The sequence below is a fragment of the Ictalurus furcatus genome, chromosome 1, assembly GCF_023375685.1.
Source record: "Ictalurus furcatus strain D&B chromosome 1, Billie_1.0, whole genome shotgun sequence".
NCBI lineage: Eukaryota > Metazoa > Chordata > Actinopteri > Siluriformes > Ictaluridae > Ictalurus > Ictalurus furcatus.
In genome coordinates this window covers 35,203,176-35,230,189 of record NC_071255.1, presented here as the reverse complement: position 1 = coordinate 35,230,189, position 27,014 = coordinate 35,203,176, and the positions used below count along the sequence as shown (strand labels likewise).

General features: G+C 41.8%; 1 protein-coding gene across 1 annotated transcript; it reads left to right on the top strand.

Moving 5' to 3' along the window:
- Nucleotides 1–2,279: 2,279 nt before the first annotated feature.
- On the top strand, nucleotides 2,280–23,505 carry gpr158a (G protein-coupled receptor 158a). Its single transcript, XM_053620585.1, has 7 exons — nucleotides 2,280–3,500; nucleotides 6,489–6,598; nucleotides 10,704–10,942; nucleotides 11,347–11,485; nucleotides 19,760–19,865; nucleotides 20,331–20,477; nucleotides 21,127–23,505. The coding sequence occupies exons 2-7, from the start codon at nucleotides 6,549–6,551 to the stop codon at nucleotides 23,047–23,049; spliced, it is 2,604 nt and encodes an 867-aa protein (XP_053476560.1). The 5' UTR covers nucleotides 2,280–3,500; nucleotides 6,489–6,548; the 3' UTR covers nucleotides 23,050–23,505.
- The last annotated feature ends 3,509 nt before the right edge of the window (nucleotides 23,506–27,014 follow it).

The window sequence follows — 27,014 nt, the reverse complement described above, 5'->3', positions numbered from 1 at the left end:
TCTGGAGAAGAGGAGGAGCTACTTCTTATTGGTGCACGATCACATCAATCAAACAAGAAAAAACTTCGCATCACGTAATGACTACGGTGGTGCTTGAAAGTTTGTGAACCTTTTCGAATTGTCTATCTTAAACTACTTTTAGGACTTGTGTGAACATCCGATGATGTTTTGGCTCATATTTATGCAGAAATATAGAAAATTCGACAAACTTTCGAGCGCCGCCGCGTGTGCGGAAATGATCGACAAGTCCGAACTGAAATCAAAGTGTTAAAACTATTATGCTATTAATAATAGAGAGGATAAACTATAAGTAGAATAAAGACCATGCAGTGGGCGCTGAGGCCCTGTGGATGTGGGCGGAGTCATCCCCAAAATAGACCACGCCCATCAGGATTGAAATGTTTCATTACAGGATAAAGGTGATCAACCTCTCAAAGAACGCCTTAAAGTTTGTAAAGAACAAGGACTATGTGGTGTAAAACACACCCACACACACACACACACACACACACACACACACACATGCTAATGAGACACTAATGAGACGTGACACAACCAATTCCCATGACCCAGGTGGCAGAAAGAATGTTCATTTTCATGAGTTTGCGAGTTCAGTTCAGCATCTCAGGCATGTTTGAGGCATATGATATGATCTCTTCCTGATGTGTAACCACAACACAGTCATTAGATTTCATCCGGAGATGAGCTTATTGCTCGTGTACAGGGACCGTGAGCAGGGAAGCAGTACAAGCTCGAAACCAAATAGAGAAGGAAGAATGAAGACCGGGAGCCACAGCTGCGGATTTGTGTTTCCATCGGGGTTCAGAGCGAGTCACGCGAATCTGTTCGCCGGCCCAGAGAGAGCACAGAGTCTGAGGCGATATGTGATGGAGAGGTTCGCTGCTCACTAATTCCTCAGAGTCGATCCGATAGAGTTTCGCGCCGCACCATATTAGCCAGGATTTACCCGGTTAGTCATGCTGGATGGATGGATGTTATGATGCAGTTTACGGATGAACAAACGGACTGATTTTTATTAGTACGGTGTTGAGATACTGTACATGTAGAGGTATACTGTATCATGGGCGTAACTACGCTAGCAAGGTTTTATTCCGAGATAAAGAGACATTAGTGTAAGGTTTTACTTTCAGCATCAGAGTAAATCCATCTTAACGCACATTATTTTGGATTTTCGTGGAACCAAAGGGCCACCAACGGTTGTAAGAAAAACACACAGAATAGTGTGGAGAAGAGAGAAAGAAATAAACCGAAGCGTCGGGTGAGAATAAAGAAAGAAACCGAAGCGTCGGGTGAGAATAAAGAAAGAAACCGAAGCGTCGGGTGAGAATAAAGAAAGAAACCTAAGCGTCGGGTGAGAATAAAGAAAGAAACCGAAGCGTCGGGTGAGAATAAAGAAAGAAACCGGAGCGTCGGGTGAGAATAAAGAAAGAAACCGGAGCGTCGGGTGAGAATAAAGAAATAAACCGAAGCGTCGGGTGAGAATAAAGAAAGAAACCGAAGCGTCGGGTGAGAATAAAGAAAGAAACCGAAGCGTCGGGTGAGAATAAAGAAAGAAACCGAAGCGTCGGGTGAGAATAAAGAAAGAAACCGAAGCGTCGGGTGAGAATAAAGAAAGAAACCGGAGCGTCGGGTGAGAATAAAGAAAGAAACCGGAGCGTCGGGTGAGAATAAAGAAAGAAACCGAAGCGTCGGGTGAGAATAAAGAAAGAAACCGAAGCGTCGGGTGAGAATAAAGAAAGAAACCGGAGCGTCGGGTGAGAATAAAGAAAGAAACCGGAGCGTCGGGTGAGAATAAAGAAATAAACCGAAGCGTCGGGTGAGAATAAAGAAAGAAACCGAAGCGTCGGGTGAGAATAAAGAAATAAACCGAAGCGTCGGGTGAGAATAAAGAAAGAAACCGAAGCGTCGGGTGAGAATAAAGAAAGAAACCGAAGCGTCGGGTGAGAATAAAGAAAGAAACCGGAGCGTCGGGTGAGAATAAAGAAAGAAACCGGAGCGTCGGGTGAGAATAAAGAAAGAAACCGGAGCGTCGGGTGAGAATAAAGAAAGAAACCGGAGCGTCGGGTGAGAATAAAGAAAGAAACCGGAGCGTCGGGTGAGAATAAAGAAAGAAACCGGAGCGTCGGGTGAGAATAAAGAAAGAAACCGGAGCGTCGGGTGAGAATAAAGAAAGAAACCGGAGCGTCGGGTGAGAATAAAGAAAGAAACCGGAGCGTCGGGTGAGAATAAAGAAAGAAACCGAAGCGTCGGGTGAGAATAAAGAAATAAACCGAAGCGTCGGGTGAGAATAAAGAAATAAACCGAAGCGTCGGGTGAGAATAAAGAAAGAAACCGAAGCGTCGGGTGAGAATAAAGAAATAAACCAAAATAGTGAGAAAGAATGAAGTGATGCTGGGCCTGATTCCTTTCTATTCCAGACTGTAGATTCAGGCAGCCAATCAGTGCCATTCGGGTCAGGTGATTACACAGAGTGACACGCCCCCTAGATTTGATCATCAGGGCTGATATTTTTCACACACATCTGTAACATCAGCAGTGACTGTGAAATATAGTCACGGGTCTAAAGAACGTGATAGATGTGGATTATTTACTATAAAAGTGGGCTGATCACACACTGTCCAATCACAGTACAAATGACACAGAAGGGCAGATGACAGAGGTAGTGTTTTGTGATTGGAAGTAAAACGTTGCAGCGTTACTGTTTACTGCGTTTGGTATTTGGAGAAATCAAGGCATGAAGCCTGCACAGTATGACTTTTTGGAAAAAAAAAAGTGCTATCATTTCATTATTTCGACAAAAAATGCGGCTGCTTTTTAAAAAATTTCCGATGCTACTTGTGGCGTTTTTTTTTCTTCTTTTTTTCTTTTTTTCTTTTTTTCTTTTTTTGCTGAAAAGTATTCAAAATGGCGAAATGGCAATCGCACGAAATAGTTCCGCCGTGATGTTTGTTGGTAAATGAGACCTCCTAGCTGTACTCATGTTCGACCCACGTGAATCGAAGAGGGCTTCAGCTGACGTCACGTGACGCGTCTCGGCCCAGATCTAACATCTACGGTAATTGGCTCCCTGCAAAACCTCAAGCAACATAAAGGAAAACAGCACAGGGCAAAACATCCAGAAACATGCATTATAATGATGTTCCTCAAATAAATTCACTATCATCACAGCAACCTAAAAACAATTCATAATAAAAGTAATCATTTCAAAATACTCCGCAGTTCCCAGAATAGAAAGTCCCAGTTCCTATTTCTACACCTACATCGTTTAAACAATATCATTAACTGAGCGTGCAAGACACCTGAGCTGAGTCTGAGGAACAGTATTTACTAACAGAAAGCCGGAGTTGTTGTGAACTGAACGCACACAAAGCTACAGTATTTGTGAGCCTGAGGCAGTGACTCGAAGATGCAGAGAAGCTTTCGCACGCGAGTGTAAATGTCTGCACTCTACCGGCAAGCCACGTTGACCCTAATATCATGTAAGTCCTACTCTGTGCTAGTTATATGATGGTGTGATGTAATTACTCATGCCATCTTGGAATGTGCTGCTTGCACTCAGGGCTGTGACGTTTTCAGATAGAGCGAATCTCAGCAACGTCGGAATGTTTACTTGTTTGTTTCAGGCTTACGTTAAAGTCATAGCGTTGGGATTACGTTAGCTTGGGTGCTCGTTTCTATCGTATCTGTTAATTCCTGGTTGTTTAGGTATGTCTGATGGCTTTCTCCAGCTTACTAAAAAGGAGTTTACAAGCAAGCGTTCTTACGTTTATGATAAACCTCGTTTTCGGGTGCTGCTGCAGACACCGAGTATACAGTAACGTCTACGCTTATACAGCGGACGAGCCGAATGCCGCAGTGCCGTCTCGGTTATAAAGTGTTTGTTCAAGTAGCCCATCAGTAACTGTGGTATTTAACGGAGTTTTAAATGGCTTGATTTGGTTTTTTTTATAGTGGTCCTGCTGTGTAATATACTACCGCATCTCACTTTGAGAGGATCTGGGGACGGATTCATGACACATGCTTCAGAATAAAATTCTTCTTAACTGCCATTTTCTTCTCATGAGAACATGTAAGAATATTTTGTATTCCCAAAAAATTCCGCTTAAGAATGTTTTCTTCTTAAGACAAAAAATTCAAATCCTCAAAAAGAATGTCCTTAGAAATCTTCGTAAATAACTTCTTAAAGTTAGGATAACGGCCAATCTCTCGTAGATCCCCAAAGGGTACGTTTTGTAATGAAGCTATTGGGTTGTTTATATTAAATATTAAACACAGCAAAATGATAAAAGCAGGTGCGGCCAGAGCCGTATCTCCCTGCAGTTCTCGCCTGGTTTCTGACTGAAGCTACGCACTGTTGAGCTTGGCCAATACCTGGATGGGAGACCTCCTGTGGATGAGTGAGGTTGCTGTTGGAAGTGGTATTAATGAGGCCAGCAGGGGGTGCTCACCCTGTGGTCTGTGTGGGTCCAAATTTCCCAGTATAATGATAACACTGTAAAAACAGCACGGTCTTTTGGACGAGACGTTAAACCTGACTCTCTGTGGTCATTAAAAATCCCAGGACACTCATAGTAAAAGAGTAGGGGTCCTGGTGAAATTCCCCCATTGGTCCTTCAATATCACGAGACTACGCCCATGCCTCACTCAACACAGCGCACAAGTCTTGGTCAATGCTTATGTTACATCCCGCATTGACTACAGCAATCCCATCCTGTCTGGAATCCCTAATAAATGACTTCACCGGCTCCAAATAATCACTACATGCTCCAAATCAACCAGGCACGTAACACCTCTCCTCATCCAGCGTCACTGGCTTCCTGTTGCCTATCAAATTCAATTCAAAACTCTCTGCTTCTCACACTTAAGGCCTTTACATAATCATGCTCCCACTTACCTCACTCACCTCTTGGAGAACTACACCCCTCCCCTCTTACTGCGATCCTCCTCAGCAGTTCTACGAGCAATACCGGACGTGAACTTTACCACCATGGGTGGAAGAGCCTTCAGTCACATTCCCCTCAGCGCTGGAATTCACTCCCCCATCACATCCACAACTGTGAATCCATTCAAGATTCAAAAGTTCTTCAAAAACTCATCTCTTCAGGCTTGCACATTCTCTGTGACATGGTTACGTAATACTTAATTATATAAATATATATAAATTATATATAAATATTTATATATATATATATATATTTATACATGTGTATAATTATGTGTGTGTATACATACATATATATATATATGTATGTATACACACACATAATTATACACATGTATAATTATATATACATATGCATATATACATGCACATATATATATATATATATATATATATATATATATATATATATATATATATATATATAATATTGTGTTTTAGTGTTTTGTGAGTTGTATTTGCATGTTGTATTTGTGAGGTGACCTTGTGTGCCCAAACTCGGCAGTACTGATTACGTTGTAGCTATTACACTACTGTTCTTTGAATATTTGAGAGCTTCTTAAGAAGTTTTTCGAGGATTACCCTTAGGAACATTCAGTTTTTCGAGGTTTTTCGAGGATTACCCTTAGGAACATTCAGTTTATCGTGTTAATAATTAAAACACTAACTGAACTACATGATATGATGTCTTGCTTGCCTAAGAACCTTGTTTATATCTGCTTAATATTAAAAACGAGGGTAGAGAATTAAGGATTTTAAGAATGGGATTTTTCCTAATAGTGTGAAAACAGAAAAATAATGTACGGCATGTATCTTATCCCTTAACTTCTTTACTGAAAACCAATTATTAGATAAACTGAGGACTTGGATGAAATTAAAATAGCATGCTCTTCAGTGTGTCTGCCGGAGTTGACGGAATATAAACCAGCGTACTCGGCTTACTGGGTTCCACTTCCCAGCGAGTAAATTCTCCTCTGACGGTTGATGTTGTTGAACGAACACGTTTGCATTTGAGATGATCGGGAGGCGATTGCTACTTTAAAAAAAAAAAAAAAAAAAAAAAAAAAAGGCTAATAAAACACTACTGTCATTATATTCTTAAGAAAAAAAAAAGAATAATAATAATGAAATATTTGAGAACTTCTTAAGAATCTTTCAAGAATTCTTACACTTCTTACGAACGTCTTAGAGTTGATCGATGAATCCGGCCTCAGATCTCTGAACACGAACACTCTGTATGTATGTTGTTGTCCAGATTGGACACAGATGTAATTATTGGATCGGTACTAACGTCTAATCCAAGTCGCCCTTGCTGACATTTACGATCACGTCCAGTTGCCACCGAAACTGATCCATTGAACGGTAACTGCGACAGATTAAAGGACCGAAATACTGAAGAAATGTTGATGAATTTGTTCTCACACAGACCTCACATCGAAGGATGAAACAACGGGTGGCTGTTGAGACCTGCTTATTTTCACACAGCAAGTGTGTATAAATGTTCTTGTGTATTCGTTGTCCACAGGGGGTGGTTCTGTACTTCCAGCCCAGTGTGTTTCGCTGCATCCTGCTAAGATGGGTGCGCATGCTCGGCTTCGCCACCGTGTATGGAACCATCACGCTCAAATTATACAGGTACGTGCCTAGATATCTTACGTTCTTACACGGATAGAGGTATAGCTGGACGGATTTGAAACCTTACAGAAATTAAAGAAAGAAAGAAAAATCTGTGTGTACGTGATGGAGTACTCGCTCTCAGATTCTAATGCGACTCTAAATTTGTTTTTTTTTTTTTTTTTTTTAAATTAAAGGCATGAGCAAAGACGTTAAGCGTGTAGACGGTGCTAGTATTAACTGTAAAACATAAACAGGTGATGTCTGAAGTGCCTAATTGGAGTGATTAGATTAGAATAATCAAATAATTAAGGAATAAACCATAAAGTGTCATGCTGTTATAGGAAAATAATCAATGACGTGTGATGACGTGGAGTTACTTCTACCACCCGGAGGTTGATTATTTCCCAACAACAGTATGTCTTGAAGTGTTTTATTCCTCTTACACCACAGCAGTTTGTTAACCACCTGTTTGACGTTTTATTAAACAAGAAGTAAATATTTTTACCCGTTTATCGTTCTGTTAAATGTCGCGGAACGTCCACGAAACGAGTTACTGACCGTTGCAAAGGCTGACACTGGAGACTCCTTCCGTGAACGTTAAGTGAACATGCTCTAACGTCAAACGTCGCCGTATCAACTTTTATACAGTTCCAAACACAAATATAAAAACGATAACATATTCGAACAAGCACGCTAGTATATACAGTAAACCTGTGATTTGCACCCATGCTACCGTCCTAGAATTCATCCACGCTGACACGCGATGGGTTTTTCTCTGCCCGCCAGACATTTCAGACAGAAAGCACGCCCGCGTCAATCATCTCATCTTTTTAATTGCTTGTTTTGATTCACTTTGACCTGACCATCTCATTTCCCAATGTTTACTAGTAGGAGCTTACCATGGAGATGAATTATAACCAGGCTTAAGCTTTGAAATGACACCACAGGAGCTATCGGTTTTTGATCTCTGTCTGTAGGAGACGAGGCGGAGGATACACACCTACATGCGCACACACACACACACACACACACACGCACACAAGGACAGACACGCTTACATGTACGCATGCACGAACACACGCTTTCACACCCCCACGAGCGACTGGTGACTCACCAGCATTTCACGGTCAGCCGTGTTAGTAAATGTCAGAAGTCTGCCATGGGCTCTGCCATTTCAGAGCGATCTGTCACAGGACGATAGCTGGGGAGGAGAAACAAATGTCATCAGACAGATTGGGTAGAGCAGGACGGGGCCAAAGAACCATCAAAAAGCAAAAAAAAAAAAAAAACAGTGTGATATGAATCAATCATATCGGCGTAGAAATACGATCAGAAATAACCAAGAGACGTTGGATTTCTGACTGGAAGGTTGTGAAATCCCAGCACTGCCAAGCTGCCCCTGCTGGGCCCTTGAGCAAGGCCCTTAACCCTCAACACCTCAGTTATATAAATGAGATAAATGTAAGTCATTCTTGATAAGGGTGTCTGTTCCAAATGCCGTAAAACGTAATGAAAATATCTCAGGGAAGTCAAATATTTGATCAAATCTGATCAAGTCTGGCTCCCAAACGAATTCGGAATCTAAATCAAAATAGTCTTGTGGATTGTGATTGAATCGAAACGTTAGAGAAAAAAAATAAAATACAGTGAAGAAGAAATCAAATGAAATATTAGATACGTTTGCCCATATTCACTCTGTTTTCACTCGATATCATTCTTCACGTATGGAATTCTTCATTAAAAATTGGACACGCAGCAAAAAAAAAAAAAAAAAAAAGATATCTTAGCAGGTGAAAATAGCGTGAATATGGGCAGATGTACCGAATATTTATTCTCTTTTTTTTTTTCCCTTCTTAAATTTGTTTCTAATCTTTCAGCTCAATTAAGAAATTTACAACCGTGAAGATAAAGTATGTAATTTATCGATTATTTCCAATTCTACCGTTATCATGAATCGAATCTTAGAATATTCAGCATGTTTTTTTTTTTTTTTTTTCCGTTTCAAGCTTTTAAAATCTTCTTAAATCCATTAGCGGATCATGTTGCTTCTTTCTAGAAATATGTGAACGCGTAGGGTTGGCTACATCTATACCGTAAATAAAAGATCATCTGAACAAAAGAACAAGATGATCCCAAGCTTGAAATGAGTCAACGATGTGGAGAAATAGGTGTAATAATCTTATATCTGGTATATCGTTGTAATATTTGAATAGGATATACCAAACACGTGACTATATTCCAGATATTTTCACATTAACGTATATTCCTGTGAAGATATATATTCATATGAAGATATTAAGATGTCATTAAGTGTCATTAACAGTGCACTAGCTAACTTGGAGGGGAATGCTTATGCAATCTTATGCAAAGTTTTACACATGATTTGATTGTTTGTAAATAAGTGAGCAAGGTGTAAAGGTTTTCCTCTGCACTTCAGTATTATGGGCTGTTTTGTGGAGATTCATGATGTACTAAATATTCCCACGTAAAGCAGTTTCAGTTCCAGGTTGTAGTGGTATACACTGTGGATTTCACGGAGGGGTAATTTGGATGATGATTATGATTATTTTTTTAAATTTCATTTCATTTTACAATGAACTGCAGTCTGTTCACGTGTTTCGTAGATGATATTTCCTGTGTTTCAGCTAGTTTTTGCGTTCAGATAAATGTGACTCTAAAATGTCCCGTTACCTAAAATGAGTTTTGTTCCCCTGGTATAGAAATTCCACTTTATTCTCGTTTATTTCAAGACTTGTATGTTCTTCTTCATCCCTAACATCTGGAGCAGGTGTGTCAAACTCAGTGTCCCTTGAAAGGCCAAAAAAAAAACCCCCAAACCTAAAGTTTTTTATTTATTATTATTTAAAAAAATATGTTTTTAAGGAATGATTATAGTGCATCTATTCTCTAATCTAAGTATGGGTCAGTCATGTTAAATAAATTAGTATTTATTTTTTCATTTTAGAACACGTGTTCATTCATAGAACAGCTTCTTTACTCCTGCAGTAAGGAAAACCATGACTCCTGATGAGCAGCTCTGCTCTCCTTTTACTCGATCTTAAAGTTCATATTATTCCATAACTCCATTTTAATGTCAGCGGGTTGTAAAAAGTCACCGGTGTTCGCTGCGTGTTCCTGGCTTAGTTTGTTAGGACCGGGTTGTACTTTAGAGAAGATTCACGGCCTTGTTATGCCACGTAGAGGACGGCTCTGCTGCAACGGTGGGGCAGAAAAACAAATAACACGGGGCACTTAGGTCAAAATGGGCGACATTCATTACATCTTATCGAATGGTCGAGACAGCGGGGGCAGGAGACGAATGTAGAGACATGAAGTCTGTGGGACATGAAGTCTGAGGCCTGTAGACAGACCTCGAAAAGCTCTTGAGAAAAGAGGGGTGAGAAATGAAAGACAGATAGACAGCTGGATTAGAGCGGGAGGGAGAGACAAACGAGCGAGGAAGACAGAGGTGATAAAAACAGATGGGACAGAGAGAGAGAGGAAGTCTGGGAATAATGGGTGCGAGATAATGAGGTCCTTGCCCTCTGTATGTAAAGATGAGAGATGAACATACGGCTGTGAAGAAGAATGCATGAGGTGGAAGTGTCACATCAGGCTAATGGGATTCATAATTAAGCTAGCCGAGACGAACGGCTACATGACTCTAATCATGACAAAAGCATGGTGACCAGACCAAGGTGAGAGTTAACATATCGGTAAGATCATTTTTTTTTATACAGCCTGATTAAGCTGGTGTGGAGGACAATTTATCAATGTGACAGAGAGTGAGGGTGCTAATGGGGACGCCCCAATGCATGCTAAGTGACTCCGAGTGTGGTCTCGTGAGACCATGTTTAAAGGCAGGGATGTACCACAATTAATAACAATCTATAAATACAGGGTGTCCCAAAAAGTCTCCATACATAGGGGACTATGTTTGCCAGAACCACGTCGGTCGTGCCTTCATCAGTGGATGTTCGTGGACCTTCAGTTCTCGGTTGGTCTGCAACACTTCCGGTCTTTTTGTATTTCTTACAATACATCGATACGTTCAGTACAGGTGTCTATCATCCCTCTCAAACACACACAGTATAAACATACACGCTCTTGTGGTTCCTCCCAGGGTTCTGAAGGTGTTCCTGTCTCGCACGGCTCAGCGGATCCCATACATGACCAGCTGGAAGGTTCTGTGCTTCTTGTGCATCATTCTCCTGATTGTGCTCTGGTTCCTGGTGGCGTGGACTCTGGCCGTGTGCCAGAACCCAGACTGGCACGTGGCGCTGATCACCATGGGCTTCACCCAAGAGGGTCTGCAGTTCAGTATGTGTCTGCTGGACCGCTGGGATTACATGATGGCAGTGGGTAAGACAGCGTCCATCTTATAGCTAGCACAGTGTGTACTCCTTACACCATACTGCTCAGATAGTTAGACACGGATACTAGAATACACGCAAAAGAGAAACATATTTCAGTTTAGGAAAGTCTCCTATACTCATAACATTCATAACCCACATCACCACAGCTCGAAGAAGGGAAAGAGCAGACATTCCGTATAGATTTTAGATTAACTTAAAGATACATTAGGGTGGACAGGACACATGTCTGCTGTGCAGGTACCCAGGATAGCAGATCTATAAATCTCTAGACCGTCTTCATCCACAGTCGTCTGACAAGCAGCATCCAGGGTATACAGGCAATTTAGGTAGGCTTCGCTTTGTGTATTGAATCTCTCTCTGTCTCTCTCTCTGTCTCTCTCACACCCATAGCTGAGTTCCTGTTCCTCCTGTGGAGTGTGTATCTGTGTTATGCCGTGAGGACAGTGCCTTCAGCCTTCCACGAGCCACGCTACATGACCATCGCAGTGCACAACGAGCTCATCATCTCCGCTATATTCCACGTGATTAGGTACGACCTTCAAGAAGTACAGGTTGATTCGTTAATAAACAAACAAACAAACACACACACAAATAAATGAATAACATAGGTACTCGCTAATGTGCAGTTTCCACTCAGTTATCCAATCAACCAATCACGTGGTGGAAGCGCAATGCATAAAATCATGCAGATACAGGTCAAGAGCTCCAGTTAACGTTCACATCAAACATCAGGACGGGGGAAAATTCAGTCTCGAAGACTATTTCAGAAACGGCTGATCTTGCACACAATGCGAGTCTCTAGAGTTTACACACAGCGGTGGAAGAAACATCCGGTGAGCGGCAATTTTGTGGGCTTGTTGATGAGAGAGGTTTAGAGCAGAACCGGTTTGAGCTGACAGGAAGTCTATAGCAACTCAAATCACTGGTTTTTACAACCGTGGTAAGCAGAAAAGTATCTCAGGATGAACAACACATCGGACCTTGTGGTGGATGGGCTACAACAGCCCGAGACCACATCAGGTTCCACTTCACCTGGTCTTGTAGCCTATTTTTTACAGATTTATAGCTGGTTTTAGTTTTCTAAACTCGGTGTAAGTCCGTGGATCTTCAAGAGAAATTTCTTCTCACTGATGATAGAGCTTAGTGGAAGGTTCAGCTGAAGGCATGCATGAGGACTTCATGAAATGATGTCGTATTTTAGAGAGGATACGGTAATATTGTTGAGCATGTCGAGCAGAATTGCTCGAAATAATATTTAGTTCCTGTAATTATTATTTTGTATGTGTGTTCAAGCATGAAAAAACTGTCAAAATGACTGGACAGCTGTTTGTGGTAATGAAATGGGTCACAAAGCTGCAATCTTTTGAATGAGTTATGCGTTTTTTCAGCTTTGTCCTTGCTGTAAAATATCTTGGATATCTTGAGTCTTGCGAGAGATTAAATCAAGACAGGAAAGAGATCTCTTCAGGTCTTGTGTCTATGTTTTTCCGAAGCCAAATTCTCAGTTTTGACTCTTTTTAACCTCTCCTTTCTGTTTAATGCTGTTTCTCCTGAGGGATTTCACGAGAGAAAACTTTGTGACAAAGTTGGGACCAAATAAGAACTGTCATTATGTCTCCCGGGCCATCAAAGATCAACATTTGAGCAATCAGATTTTTCCTCTGAGCGGTCACCTGAATAGAAATGCTTCAATCCAAACTCAACAAAAAGTAGTCTGTAAATAAAGTCAACTTGGACCTAAATGCAGTCTGTGCTCAGGACGTTCACGAAGAAAACCCCACCATGGCTACCAATAAACAGCCAGACTATTATTGTACACGTTTAAATAATGAGCGAATACTTGGATTATGTTCAGAGAGGATCTATGAAGTCTATTTATTTTACAGTTAAAGGGGTATCTGACTGCAAAAACATGCCAGAGCCGTATCTCCCTGCAGTTCTCGCCTGGTTTCCCACTGAAGCTAAGCAGTACCTGGATGGGAGACCTGGGGAAAACTAAGGTTGCTGGAGGAAGTGGTATTAGTGAGGTCAGCAGGGGGCGCTCACCCTGTGGTCTGTGTGTGTCCTAACGCCCCAGTATAATGACGGGGACACTATACTGTAACAACATCTTTCTTTAACATGAGACGTTAAACCGAGGTCCTGACTCTCTGTGTTCATTAAAAATCCTAGAACACTTATGGTAAAAGAGTAGGGGTATAACCCCGATGTCCTGGCGAAATTCCCCCATTGGTCCTTCTCTATCACGTCCCCCAATAATCCCCATCTCTGAATTTGACTACATCACTCTCTCCTCTCCACTAATAGCTGGTGTGTGGTGGGTGTCCTGGCGCAATATGGCTGCCGTCACATCATCCAGGTTGATGCTACACACTAGTAGTGGTTGAGGAGACCACTCAACAACCCCCCCCCCCCCCCCCCCCCGTACAATGTAAAGCACTTTGAGTGTCTGGAAAACGTTATATAAATGTAACTGTAACTAACTTAAAAAAAAAAAAGTTTGAGAACCCTGTGTGGAAGGTTAGCGAGTGTGCTATCAGTCACACCCAGATGGAGATATTACAGGTTACAGTTACAGCTGACATCAACCAAAACACTCCCAGTTGGTGCCAGGATAATTGGAGCTCTTTGCCTCCGAGTGACTGCTGTGTAATTAGGCACGTCAGGATGATCCATGCTTTGATACCGCTTCTATAGTTTCAGACACGTGGAGTGTGTGCATTTTTCATTAGAAAGTTACTGTCATTAGCAACCAAGTGTCTCTCCTGGGTTTCATTCTTCTGGGTTCTGTAAGCTGTGAGAGAACATGCTGTCGACGTATATACAGTATATCTGACATTTTATCCCACAGCGCCGCCGAATTCTCGAATCTGATTGGTCGGAATGCGTTGAATTGAATCCACATGCTAAAAATAACGCCTTTAGAGTTAACCGAAGTGTGAAAAAGAGACATGTGGTGTGCTGTAGTCCTCCAGGGCTCGGTTTTGGACGGCGTGGCTGTAGATGACCCACGTAATGAAGGGAACACATGTCTGTGAGGGACAGAAGGGCTATCACCAGGAACTCCCTCGATCCTGTCATCCTTCATCACTCATCTCTGATCTCACGACGACTCCATGTATTGCTTTATCCCTCTGCTTCTCTAACTCACCATCTACTCAGATTAATCTTCTCCTCTCCTCCAACTCTATCCCTTCATTTCTGTCCATATTTCTACCTAATTGAAATATGTCACTAAGCAAAAGCAAAATAACTCATTTAGTATATTGTCTCATGTTTGTTATGCTTTATAAGGGCTCAGTTTAACACTCAGTTGTGTTTCATATTATTGATTTAGTCACAAATCAATTCAAGTTTCACCAACTTTGTAGATGGTATTCAGTTTTTATTTTATAAATGAATGGATAAATGAATGCGTACATACTGTATACACGATGTTGTATATAGTGGTGGCGTGGTCCACTCTACACTACTTTGCTTGCTAACCTGTTTGAGCTGCTTGCTAGCAAGCTAGCTAACTCTGCTCCGGTCATAGGAACTAGGAATCCGTGCGTAAAATGTTTTCACTCGAGAAATCAAAGCAGTTTTGATTTTAGAAACGTTGCTGATGAAAAGCTAGTGGAACTGAGCCTTACTCCTCTGAGTCGGAACTAGGACAGTAACCAGTCCCGGCAGGATTTTTCGATTTTGCGATCGCAGAAATGACGTGAACGGCGGAAAATTCGGAGGAGCTTGCGATTTTTCAAACTTACCGCAGATTTTCTGCAGATTTGGGCCAAGACGCGTCACGCGACGTCAACACGACGCGCATTCACTCAAAGCCCTCTTCGATTCACGTGCGTCGAACACGAGTACAGCTAAAAGGTCTCATTTACCAACGAACATCACCGCGAAAGACCGCGCGAAACTATTTCGTGCGACTGCGATTTTGCCAATTCAACTAGTTTTCCGCCAAAAAAAAAAGAAGCACAAATTGCATCGCGAATGTTGCAAAAAAAGCTGCAGCAAAATCGAGCGTTTTTGGCCGCAACAATCACAAAAAAAAAAACAGTAGTGTTACAGTAGTGATTCCTTTTGGTGTGGATTTGAGTTTGATTCCATGATTGTGGTAGCATTTATCACTTATAACTTTATTTCTTTATCATTTTTAAACTGTTAAACCTTGGAACCTTGGAAAAGCTAGTATTTAACCATAAAAACACGGACATTTTAACCAATATTAAGCAACAATCTCGTTTCTGTATGGATAGGAAACAACAAAATGTCGTTAACTAGCATTTATGCTAATAGCATGAGGCAAATAATTGAACTTTTAGTTGTCTATATGTCATGTAATTTCGGAGAAGGACTAGAGACTACGATTCCCATCAGCCACTGCACCTAGTCACGTCTTGTTGGCGCGTGTTTCACGTTTTGGCTCGTTAGCACAGGTGCATATATAGTCGCGTTCGGCACTGCGCCGGTTGTCGTGCGTTGTTTGGTCTGTCTATCGCTATCACATCATGCTCGCTCTTGTTTCGTGTAAGCCTTGTTTTGTTTTGTACATTATTAAACGTTTCACTTCAGTCCCGCATTTGCGTCCGTCTCTACCTACAAACGTGACACTCTCATTTGTAAAACGTTCCTTCAGAGCGACCTGCAAATAAATCTTCCGGAAAATTTGCATGATGCAACTTCCTACTGAAGTTTTTCCAGACATTTCACAGGAAGAAATCTAATCGGTTTACACGGTCGGTTGAGATGCATTTTTCATAATCTATACACGGACGAGTCTCCGAAAAGGATGTCTCAAGCGTGAGATGTTAAAAGGACACACGTTAATGCAAAGAGGAAAAAGTACTTCGATGATTATATTTCAAAGATCAAGCGTGGTTTATAGTGGGACGGGTGAAACGCTCGTTGTTGTGAAGGAAAGTTTAACTATGTTTAAAAGCCTCGTACTTTTACTTTTGCAGACATGTTTGTAAATGTAATATCGGTGAGATCCAAATGGCGCTTCCAGCGTGGAATGGCCCATGAGTTTTGTGTAACCTGCAGGGAAATCAGAGCTCGCTCTGTCAGGAATGTAGCGTGAATATTTACTAAAGATCAAGAAGAAACACACTTGAAAGCTTTACTCGGAAACCTCTTGTGCTTTCTCTGCTATATCCATAATATTAGAATAAAAGCACAGCTTAATTAAAAAAAAAACAAAAACGAAAAAAAAAACAAACAAAAAACAAGGCATAGAGTTGTGTAGCTGTGTGTGTGTACGTCCCTTGATCATTAAATATAATTAATGAACCAGAGTAGCTCCGCTGCTAGGCATTCTGGGTATTATGGAGGTATTTTAGCCTTCACTGCTAAATTTAGAAAGAGAGCCATCTCTTCTAGAATGAGTTCCTTTACACCACAGCGCTGCTGAATTCTCAATTCTGATTGGTCAGAAGGTGTTGATTCATTTTCTAATGCACTTGTTCTATCTGATACGTTATCTTTTCTATAGTACCAGCTCACTTGCAGGGACTTGTACAGTGGACACGCCACACAAGCAGAATTTTACAAACTTTTGTAACCGTCGATACGGTGAAGGAGACATTTCTTTAACGTTTAAGGAAGGAGTCTCCAGTGTCAGTGCTTTGTAACAGAGGCAAAGCTCAGGAAAAGCTTCATTTTGCAGTTTTCTCGGTATATAATTAATTTTTATATAACATATATTTTTTTATTATTACCTTCAAGGGAATGTGAGGGAATGGATGTTTATAGAAAAGATAAGATAAGATAAACATTATTGTAAATTCTTGTGCCAGCTGCTCAGAAAATACAAAACAATGGCAATAATGAACAAATGCGGAGGAAAGAAATCTAGATATAGAAGTATAAAATAAAAACAGAAATATTCTTTAAGAACTGTACAAACCGTGCAGCACAACATGAACTCATTTGTACTGTGGGCATTCCACAACATTGATTTTAAATAATAATAAAAAAAAGTATGCTGTGTAATTTTTCTTAATGAATAAAACTTGTGTTCTATAAGAGGAATAAATCACTGCAGGACATGGCCTTCAACTTCTTGGCATCTCAGTGGCATCACACTACCTTGCCATATACGATTTATGACATATTCCCTTAACACATTATTATATAAGCCAAATTGCTAAATAGGAAAAACATTGTCGCCCATAATCGTTATCCTGGTAAGCACTGAGCGAGGAAAAAAAAACAACAGAAAACCAGACCCGGCTTCTGTCGTCCAAATCCTAGGTGTTATCACAACAACCACGGCTCCAGTGCTGGAGGAATAAAATATAGCACACTCAGGTGACAGCACATAAATTTACAGGAGCTTAATATAAACACGCTATATCCTGTTTGTGTCTCGCTAACTGTCTGCAGTGCTTTAAAGGTTTAGTGCCTACAACACTATTATTTATCCATAAAGCGGAGCGCCGCTATCAATCCACCTGTCGAACCCATAGCACAGCACAGCATGCGATCGGAGGCCTCTCCATCACACCTGAAGCATTATGGGGCGCTTTTACACAGACAGGTTAAGCCTCGTCCTGCCCTGAAAGAAAAAAAAAAAAAAGATTATCAAGGGTGCCTCTTATGGACATTGCTGCTTGTATTAAATTACGGTGTGAAGTAGCATTTCCAGAAGAATGAAGTATTTTTATTCAACTAGGCTGAAGCCGCATTAAAACAAACAATATTATGTAATTTCTTGTTCCCTAGCGTAATGTCACATAGTTTGTTCCCTAGTTCCCTTGCTCCCTAGTTTCCAGTGTCCCTAGTTTCCCGCCCATTTATCTTTCAGTGCCTTTAATTTCTCGTTCCCTAGATTAGTGTCCCATGGTTTGTTGTTTCCTAGTTTCCTGTGACCACTTACCATTCAGTGTCTCTAATTTCTTCTTCCCAAGCGTAGCTTCCCGTGGCTTGTTTGTTCCCTAGTTTCCTTGTTCCCTGCTTTCTAGTATTCTCTAGATTCCACTGATCATTATTAGGATCCCCTAATCTTCGAATTCAGAGGTTTTCGGTGCCCCCTAGTTTCCATATGCCTTACCTTACAGTGTGTCTAATTTCTTGTTCCCTACCTTAGTGTCCATAGGCTTCTGTCACGCATGAGGGCATTTCCCACAGAGTGAAGCTCACGCAACGTCTCGTATATTGTATATGTTATACAACACCTGGGTAATAATCGGCAGTGTAAATCTAGCTTAATACAGTATGTCACTCCAAAATCTCCCATCGGTGTTCAGGTCAGGCTCTGATGTGTGAAAGTCAGAGCATTTTCGTCCTCATCAACCCATTCAGATGTTTCATCATAGGATACTGTTGAGCAGCATTGACAAAAGGGACAAGTGGGGCCAAACCATGTCAGCAAAATAAATATTTAAATAACCCCCCTCCCCCTCCCCCACACCCCACGTCACAACAGTGTGGCTATTTTTTCCTTTAATTTGTCACCGGTGTGAAGTAATAAGACTTTATTGTGGTGCATCGCTCACAAAAAAAAGCTCTGACTCGATTGCTTCTTTGATTGAGGGCTATAGTTAAAGACCCTGTCTAACAGCGAGAGAGCAGTCTGAATGCAGATGAAAAGGCTGCTCTGAATACCACCAAATGAATGCCACCAAAGCATGTGAATGAGAATGGGGCTCGTATTCTGCTAAAAAAAAACAAAAAATAAAAACAACAACTCTAAACTGCTAAACCTGCACTCTCAAAAAAAAAGGGACTGTATACTATTATGTGCCACTTGAATGGAAGATGTTTAAAGGCGGTGTGTTGTGGAATTCTCCATCGATTGGTCGGAAGGTATTGATTCGTTTTCCATAACAGCACCTCTGACAATAGTGCAGCTGCAATTCACAGGTTTATATTAATTCACTCGTTTGATGCGCTGTTTTAGGAAAATAATCAACTTCACCATAGTCACAGTAACTCTGCTTAGTGTGAGGTCACATCACACCACCCCATTGTTGATTATTTTCCTTTAGCAGATCATCCCAAGTGTTATATTCCCTTATTAAGGTACAGCAGTGGCTGTTCAGGTGTAATTATATGCACGGAATTCATTTTACAAGAACATTACGTTTACCTTTCCAGATGAAATTACAGGTACAAAAGACAAACCCGTAAGGCTACCACTCCAGTGACAAGCAGTGGTGCACTGGATAACAATTTTATATGTTGAAACATGGCAGTGTGTAAAGTGGATCTACAAATCATATAGGTACACTACATGGCCAAAAGCATGTGGACACCTGACCCTCACACCCATATGTGGTTCTTCTCCAAACTGTTACCACAAAGTCAGAAGCACACAGTTGTATAGAATGTTTTTGAATTCTGTAGCTTGACAATTTCCCTTCACTGGAACTAAGAGACCCAAACACTGTTCCGGCACGACGACGCCCCTGTGCACGTAGCGAGCTCCATGAAGACGTGGTGCGTGAAGGTTGGAGGAAGGTAGAAGAACGCGAGTGTCCTGCACAGATCCCTGACCTCAACCCTACTGAACACCTAGGGATGAACTGGAACTGGAGCCTCGTCACCATCGCAACATCAGTACCCGATCTCTACCTCACTAACGCTCTTGTAGCTGAATGAACACGAATCCCCACAGCCACGCCCCGAAATCTAGTGGAAAGCCTTCCCGGAAGAGTGGAGCGCATTATAACAGCAAAGTGGGAAATAAATCTGGAATGGGATGTTCAAAAATACATGAATGATGATTAGGTGTCCACAAACTTTTGGCCATATAGTGTACAGAATAAGCACAGGGTGTGAACGTATTTTTCCATCTGTCCATTTGCAGATTTACTTTTGCATCCGAGCTGCACCCTGATTGGATGCTTATGCTGTTCTTCACTCACACTCATTTGACAGTGACAGTTACACTGGGGCTCTTACTCGTTCCAAAGGTAAACCTCTTTAAAAAATCTTTATTCAATCAGTACTTATCAGTGGGCGTGTCAGTGTGCTCAACGGTCTTTCCAATGGCACCAATAGTTATGGGATTGTTTGATCAATATTGCCATTCACCCCTTGATTAATGCCTAACCCTGTGTTCACATTAGCACGCGACAAAGTGAGTTGAATCGATACTTTCCCAAATCCAAACAACTTGCTTGATTGATTCTTCAGATCCCCACTCACTACCTGCAGTTAGTTCCCATTTTCTGTTATCCTGTCATATACAACCTTGAATTAGCAGAGATCGTAGGTGCCTCTGGTGAGTGGACAGTATGTAGCTAGTACAGTTAGCTTTCTTTGCTAATCTACCAATGAAGCAAGTATGAAGCCCTGACTTGTCACCTGCTAATGTGAACATAGGGTTAAAAGCCTTTTGAGTTACAGCTTTATGGTTTCTCAAATACATCCTACAGTTTCTGTTTGCGGGGACACACCTGAGGGATGACATAGCGACCGAGGCCTATGAGGATGAGCTGGACATGGGACGGTCAGGGTCATACCTGAACAGCAGCATCACATCTGCATGGAGTGAACACAGTCTAGACCCAGAGGACATACGGGTTAGTATATGCTTCGTCCATTCTGCGCTGTCTCTCTGCTTTTCCATGTACCTGTAAAATACACATTTTCATAATCTCCTTGTCTTATCATTGATAAAAATAACTGAGCCATGGCAGTTTTTTATTGCAGACACCAGACGAAATGGGCCAGCTCAGTTCTATTAATGGCTGTGGCGTAAGGTCTTGCGACAGTCTTTGGGAAAAATATACCAATGTGAGCAGAGGTTTTTGTTTCTTTGTTAGGGTTGAAGAAGTCTCTCACCACATTGTCAACGGCAAGGGTAATTTGTCGAGGGGTATAAAAGGGGTTTCTGCTTTGGCGAATAGTCCATAATGGGTTTAAAATTGAATGAATCCAAAAAATATTCGAGACTGTTTCAGACCTAACAATAGAACATACAAAATGTCCATATCCAATACTGTCCCAGACTGTCCTGTTCTTAGTCACTGTCAAAAAGCATGTTATAATGTTCAAACATCTGTGTGGCACTGTTTGTAGTTGCATACAATAACTCATACTGCATGTTTTCTGTGCAATAGAGTGTCTGCTTATCTGTGGGGTTTTTTAAAAATTTATTTTGACCTTATATCAAACACATTTAATTGCTTAAAGTGTATTTCTGTTTCCTTTCTATATTGTTTTTCACAGGAGGAGCTAAAAAAGTTATACTCCCAGTTGGAGATCTACAAACGGAAGAAGATGTTGGCCAACAACCCTCACCTGCAAAAGAAACGCAGCTCCAAAAAAGGCCTAGGACGCTCCCTCATGAGACGCATCACTGAGATCCCAGAAAGTATGGGTCGCCAGCATAGCCGCGAGGACAAGGAGCTGGGCGAGCATGGTAGTAACCGTAACAGCATCTGTGTCCTGAGGAAGAATCCCTTTGAGCCATCACATTCTGCAAAACCTGCCAAGGAGGAGTCCCTGAAGAACAAGGTCTTCTCCCTGAAGAAGTCACACAGCAGCTACGATCATGTGCGAGACCAGAGCGAGGACTCTAGCAGCTCAGCAACTGATAAGATTGAAGTAACAACCACAGAGGGATCTCTTCTTGAAACATTGATGGGTAAGAAGCTGGTGAAGAAAAAGTCCTCAGAAAAGATTGACGTTGCCAGCGAGTCAACTGAGTCGGTTCCTTTGGTGTGTAAATCAGCCAGCGCTCACAATCTGACGGCTGACAAGAAACCTCTTCACCCAAGGACATCCATGTTGCAGAAGTCACTCAGTGTCATTGCCAGTGCCAAAGAGAGGACCCTGGGTCTAACGGGAAAGACCCAGTCTGTAGAGGATCCCAATAAAAATGTACAACAAAAGAACAAAGAAGCTAAAAGCCCTGTTGAAAATGAAGAGGGCTATACCAAGATGATCATCAGCCAGTCAGTAGAATACAAGCAGACAGCTGGCAAAGCTGGAATAATGAAACATCAGGTTAGTGAAAGCCAACTGTCCATCTGCTCTGAGACAGCGAAAGGCAAAGACGTTTACAATATTTCTGAGGTGTGTCCTTGGGAATTAGAGGATTTGCCCACTCCCTCAGAGAACAGGGTACAAAAGCATGTGTCCATTGCTGCTGAAGAGTCCACCACAATCCACTCCAACAGCACCAAGGCAGCCAAACAGCAGAAACAGAAAGGCACGGATCATTCACCTTCATCGAACCGACGACACAACCAGAAGCCCATGGACAGAACTGATATCTGTTCTTGGGAGGACAGTAGTAAAGAAAGCCAAGGTCAAGCAGACAGGCCAAAAGCAAATTTCTCCAGTCAACCTGCCCAGTCTCAAATACTACAGACTACAGACAGAATCAAATCACAAAAAGTGGATGTATGTCCATGGGACTTTGATGAATTGCCAAAAAAATCTATAGACTCAACCTACTCCATTGATCAGGGCAGAACCAAAACTACATCTGCAGAGGTCAAAACCAAATCAAGTACAGCGGTCATGGACGTCAAAGGCAAGGGCGCTATCCTAACTGAGGGAAACGCAAAAGATATTCTTCCTGAGGCCTCAAGATCTTCAGGAATCTCTCTGCAGACTTCTTCGAAGGCAGACGTCTGTCCGTGGGAGTACGAATCAACAAGCCCCACCTTGGAAAAGATTCCCAGTCCCTCTCAGGTTTCTAAAATGAAAGAGACTGCTGCTACTAAGAAGGGTACAGCCCCTATGAGAACATTCCAGAAAGAAAAAGACAAGACAAAGGGTACGGAAGACGAGAAAGCCAGAACAAAGTCAAAAGACAAGCCTCCTTCAGGTAAACCAACAGAGAGACCGCTCAGCCAACCCAAACAGGCTGAGATTTGTCCTTGGGATGTGGACAGTACTCATGACACGGCTGCGGTGGAAAAACAGAAAAGTCCAAACACGGCAATAGGGAAAACCAAGCAAGCTGCTATATGTCCATGGGATTTCGAAGATCCAGCAACGACTAAAGAAGTGACCAGAAACACTGGTTCCTCTATAGTGAAACAGAAAAGTCCAAATTCGAAAGGAGCTCCTGGCGGTGCCAAAATGGCAGATGTATGCCCTTGGGACTTTGATGACCAAACGTCAACGAAAAAAGCGTGACATTTGATCAATACGGACGACTGAAAACGTAGTTCCCATCGTACATGCATTGCCATCTTCTAAAACCCTGGAATACGAACTCTAGATATCATTTATGGTGACTTCTGGGAATAAAATTAAGTCGCACAAGCTGCCTTTCTTTACAATATTTTTTTTTTTTTCCTTTGTGCTTTTTGAAAAAAAAAGGAAGAAACTAAAACAAAACAAAACAAAACAAAAAAAATGCAACAAAATCATCAAGCATTCCAGGTTCTTACAAAAAGTACTCTTTAATCACACAAACAGTAGTATGAGAATTATGCAACTCTTTATGTGCAATGTAGAACAACCTGCCTTTCCTCATCACATATATCCTTATTTATTAATCTGAATTTTCTTAATCCCATTATAGCTGCATCTGTAGCATGGTCATTTCGACTATGTCAATCATATGGGATTGTACAATTAATTACACGTTCCTGCAAAATCAGAGCGCCTGGAAATAATCTATGTATTTTAACAATACTCAGAAGGAGCATGCATGAATTGTCTTAGGATAAGCATGATCTTTGGTGTTTTATGTCAAAGTTGGCTTGGAAGTGACGTTTAAAGAAATTGCCAAAGACGGAAGTGACGTACGAAGGTATTGTGTGAGTAATACACAAGAGTACTCCGATGCATATCACATGCGAATCTCCTTACATTTCTGTTGTGAACCCAATTCACGTTGTTGCTTGTGGGGAAATTAGCCTGTAGCACTTTAGTAACTCGTATATTCTCTGACAACAAAAAAAAAAAAAAAAAGAAGAGGTGTGTATACGGACATACCGTCACTGCATTCATGTTAAACAAATCATTTGTGTTTATTTACCGAGTCATCTTCACACGGAACGTGTACGTGACTTTCTGACACACGTCGTCCGCTATAGTTTTAATATTCCTTTCGGTCGAAACGCCCTTTCGATGCTTCCGAATTTGCTGGTATGAATGTGCCTATCTGAGGAGTCTTGTATCAGTCCTATGTTATATTAAGGGAACGCACAGCTCCGATCCTGTCCTGCGTTTACCCACGTGTGTGCTGAGTCATAACTGACGAAAATCGAAATGCAGTCGGTTTCACTGGAATTATTGGCACCCTTCTGGAATCAATGTGTATCGATGTAGAACTTAAAGCCTTACAAGCGGCGTTCATATTAGCGAGTGACAAAAAATAAACTGTTTATTATATATTTTACGTACGTGTCCGACAGGGAGACAAAGCGACAGGCGACATCTTGTCAACTATATGCACATTAGGTATGATGAGCTAAGTGACCAAACAAATGAGACCAATCCTATGGCGCATGTGGTACGAAGTTTCTTCAAAACCCCACTCAAACTTTAGTTCCTATCTGTAATTAGTCCCCATTTATTGTCTGAAATTGACCGGATTCATCTCATCCTATCATGAAGAGATATTCCGAAGATAAAGAAAGCTTGGAAGGAAGTAACGGAGATTGTTGGTGCCTCTTGTGGGTAGACGTACAGTACATAGCTAGTGCAGCTAGCTTGCTTTGCTAACGAACGCTGGATCGTGCACGCCCCCATGCGATAACTTTAACGGTCATTACGCCAACAAGAGAGAAACTACGAGTGGAACGAGTGACGTGTCTCGTCCTAATGTGAACATAGGGTTAATCTATGGTGAAGTCTTAACCTCTGTGCAGAGGCAAATAGGATTTTTCGTGCTAAGATATCTGGTACTTTCATGATGGCGTCCTGAATGAGTGAATTAATGAATGATTGAATTCATCAATCTAACCAAACGCCCCTGGATCATCAGCAGCCCCAAAGCATCAGTGATCCAACACCACCTTCTACTGATTGTGCTTAATGGCAGTATAACACATCGCAGAATACACTATATATTCCTTTTTCTGTTGCATTTTTAAACTTGTGTTTTTCAAATATTTCATTTTTGCAATACATTTTTTCCTGTTTCTTGACGGGTGCCAGTAATTCTGGAGGTAACTGACAGTACTGACTTTTCTCCTTTAAAATGTTTCCGCCTTTGGGAGGGGTGGGGGTGGTGGGGGGGGGGGTCTCAGTGATTCGATGAATTATTTAAACACTGTTTAACAGGCTAACGTCACAGTTATTACACAATGGTCTGAATGTTCTGTGCTGTTCCAGCGTAATACTTCGCTGTTTTTGTTTGTAGCAGTGTCTTGATTATTTCCTATGACCTTTAACAAGACTATAAAATGATGTCCCATTTCCCGCTAGAACGTCGTTTCATGGGCGTTTCGTCCACATTACTGGATCAGCTAATGTTATATTTTCGGCATGAACCGTTTTACAGCAGGACGCCCAGTATTAACAACGCTCAGAGTGATTCAGTCATGTCAGCTCCAGTTTGTACACTCTTAGAAAAAAAAAAAAAAGCTCCAGTTTGTACACTCTTAGAAAATTCAGTACGATTAAGGGTTTTCCGGTCGTCCTTCTTCGGTGTACTGTGGAACCAGGCCCGTGAGCAGAATCAACATTCTTATTTCTACGTTGCAGAAATGTGTCATAGATAATATAATGTCAATGCTGAATGTGTACTATGTTATCCTTCTAGTGCAGTTACACTGTTTAATATGAAATATTACAAGTTAGATGATTTGTGAATTATGTTAATGTATACCCTGCCATCAAAACAATAGCTCAGTGATGAACTTTATCATATTCGTAGAATGTTATTAATGAGTAACCTTAAATTAAACTAAACTTCAAATTAAACGAATATTAAGTGTTTATTTATAGCAAGCTCATTTGGCTAGTGATGTTACACGTATAAATAAATGACCAAACGAACGAATTTAAGGTTTAAATGTTATGAACGGTCTAATTTCTGTCACGAATTTTGAATCGAGTGTGCGATGGAACTTGCGGAGTTTTTTTTTTTTTTTTTTGTACGCGGGAAAACTACCTGAATTGGCGAAATTGCAATCGCACGAGCTTTCGCAGTGATGTCTGTTGAACATCTGAATACGTGACGACGTCATGTGACGCGTCTTGGCCTGGCTCTGCGGTAATTTTTAAAAATTGCAAGCTCCTTTGCATATTGCAGAGTTGGCTTAATTTTGCGTTCATTTCTGCGATCGCAAAATCCTACCGGGACTGAATGATGAATCCAAATCTGCAGGCAAAACAATCAGATAAACATAGGAAACCTGAATCGAAAAAAATCCAGATCCAGAGCGGACTGGGGATCCGGATCCAGACCGGGTTGGGGATCCGGATCCAGAGCGGACTGAGGATCTGGATCCAGACGGGGCTGGGGATCCGGTTCCAGACAGGGCTGGGGATCCGGTTCCAGACAGGGCTGGGGATCCGGATCCAGACAGGGCTGGGGATCCGGATCCAGACAGGGCTGGGGATCCGGTTCCAGACAGAGCTGGGGATCCGGATCCAGACAGGGCTGGGGATCCGGATCCAGAGTGGACGGGGCATCCCGATCCAGGCAGGGCTGGGATTCCGGATCCAGGCAGGGCTGGGATTCCGGATCCAGACAGGGCTGGGGATCTGGATCCAGACAGGGCTGGGGATCCGGATCCAGAGGGGACTGGGCATCCCGATCCAGGCAGGGCTGGGATTCCGGATCCAGACAGGGCTGGGGATCTGGATCCAGACAGGGCTGGGGATCTGGATCCAGACGGGGCAGGGGATCCGGTTCCAGACGGGGCTGGGGATCCGGATCCAGACGGGGCTGGGGATCCGGATCCAGAGCAGACTGGGGATCCGGATCCAGAGTGAACTGGGGAGCGTTGGCCACTGTATAAATACTCACATTTATATGTTCTCGTGTTTATAAAGTCCAACTCAAATTTCTATTATAGCTATGGCAGATGTTAGCTATATTTTAAAAGAGAAAATGGTCAATTAGCTGTTCTAAGGTCAGTAGAGATTCTAGAATCAATCATCACTGACGATTAGGTCTCGGACTGCATGTTTTTAATCAT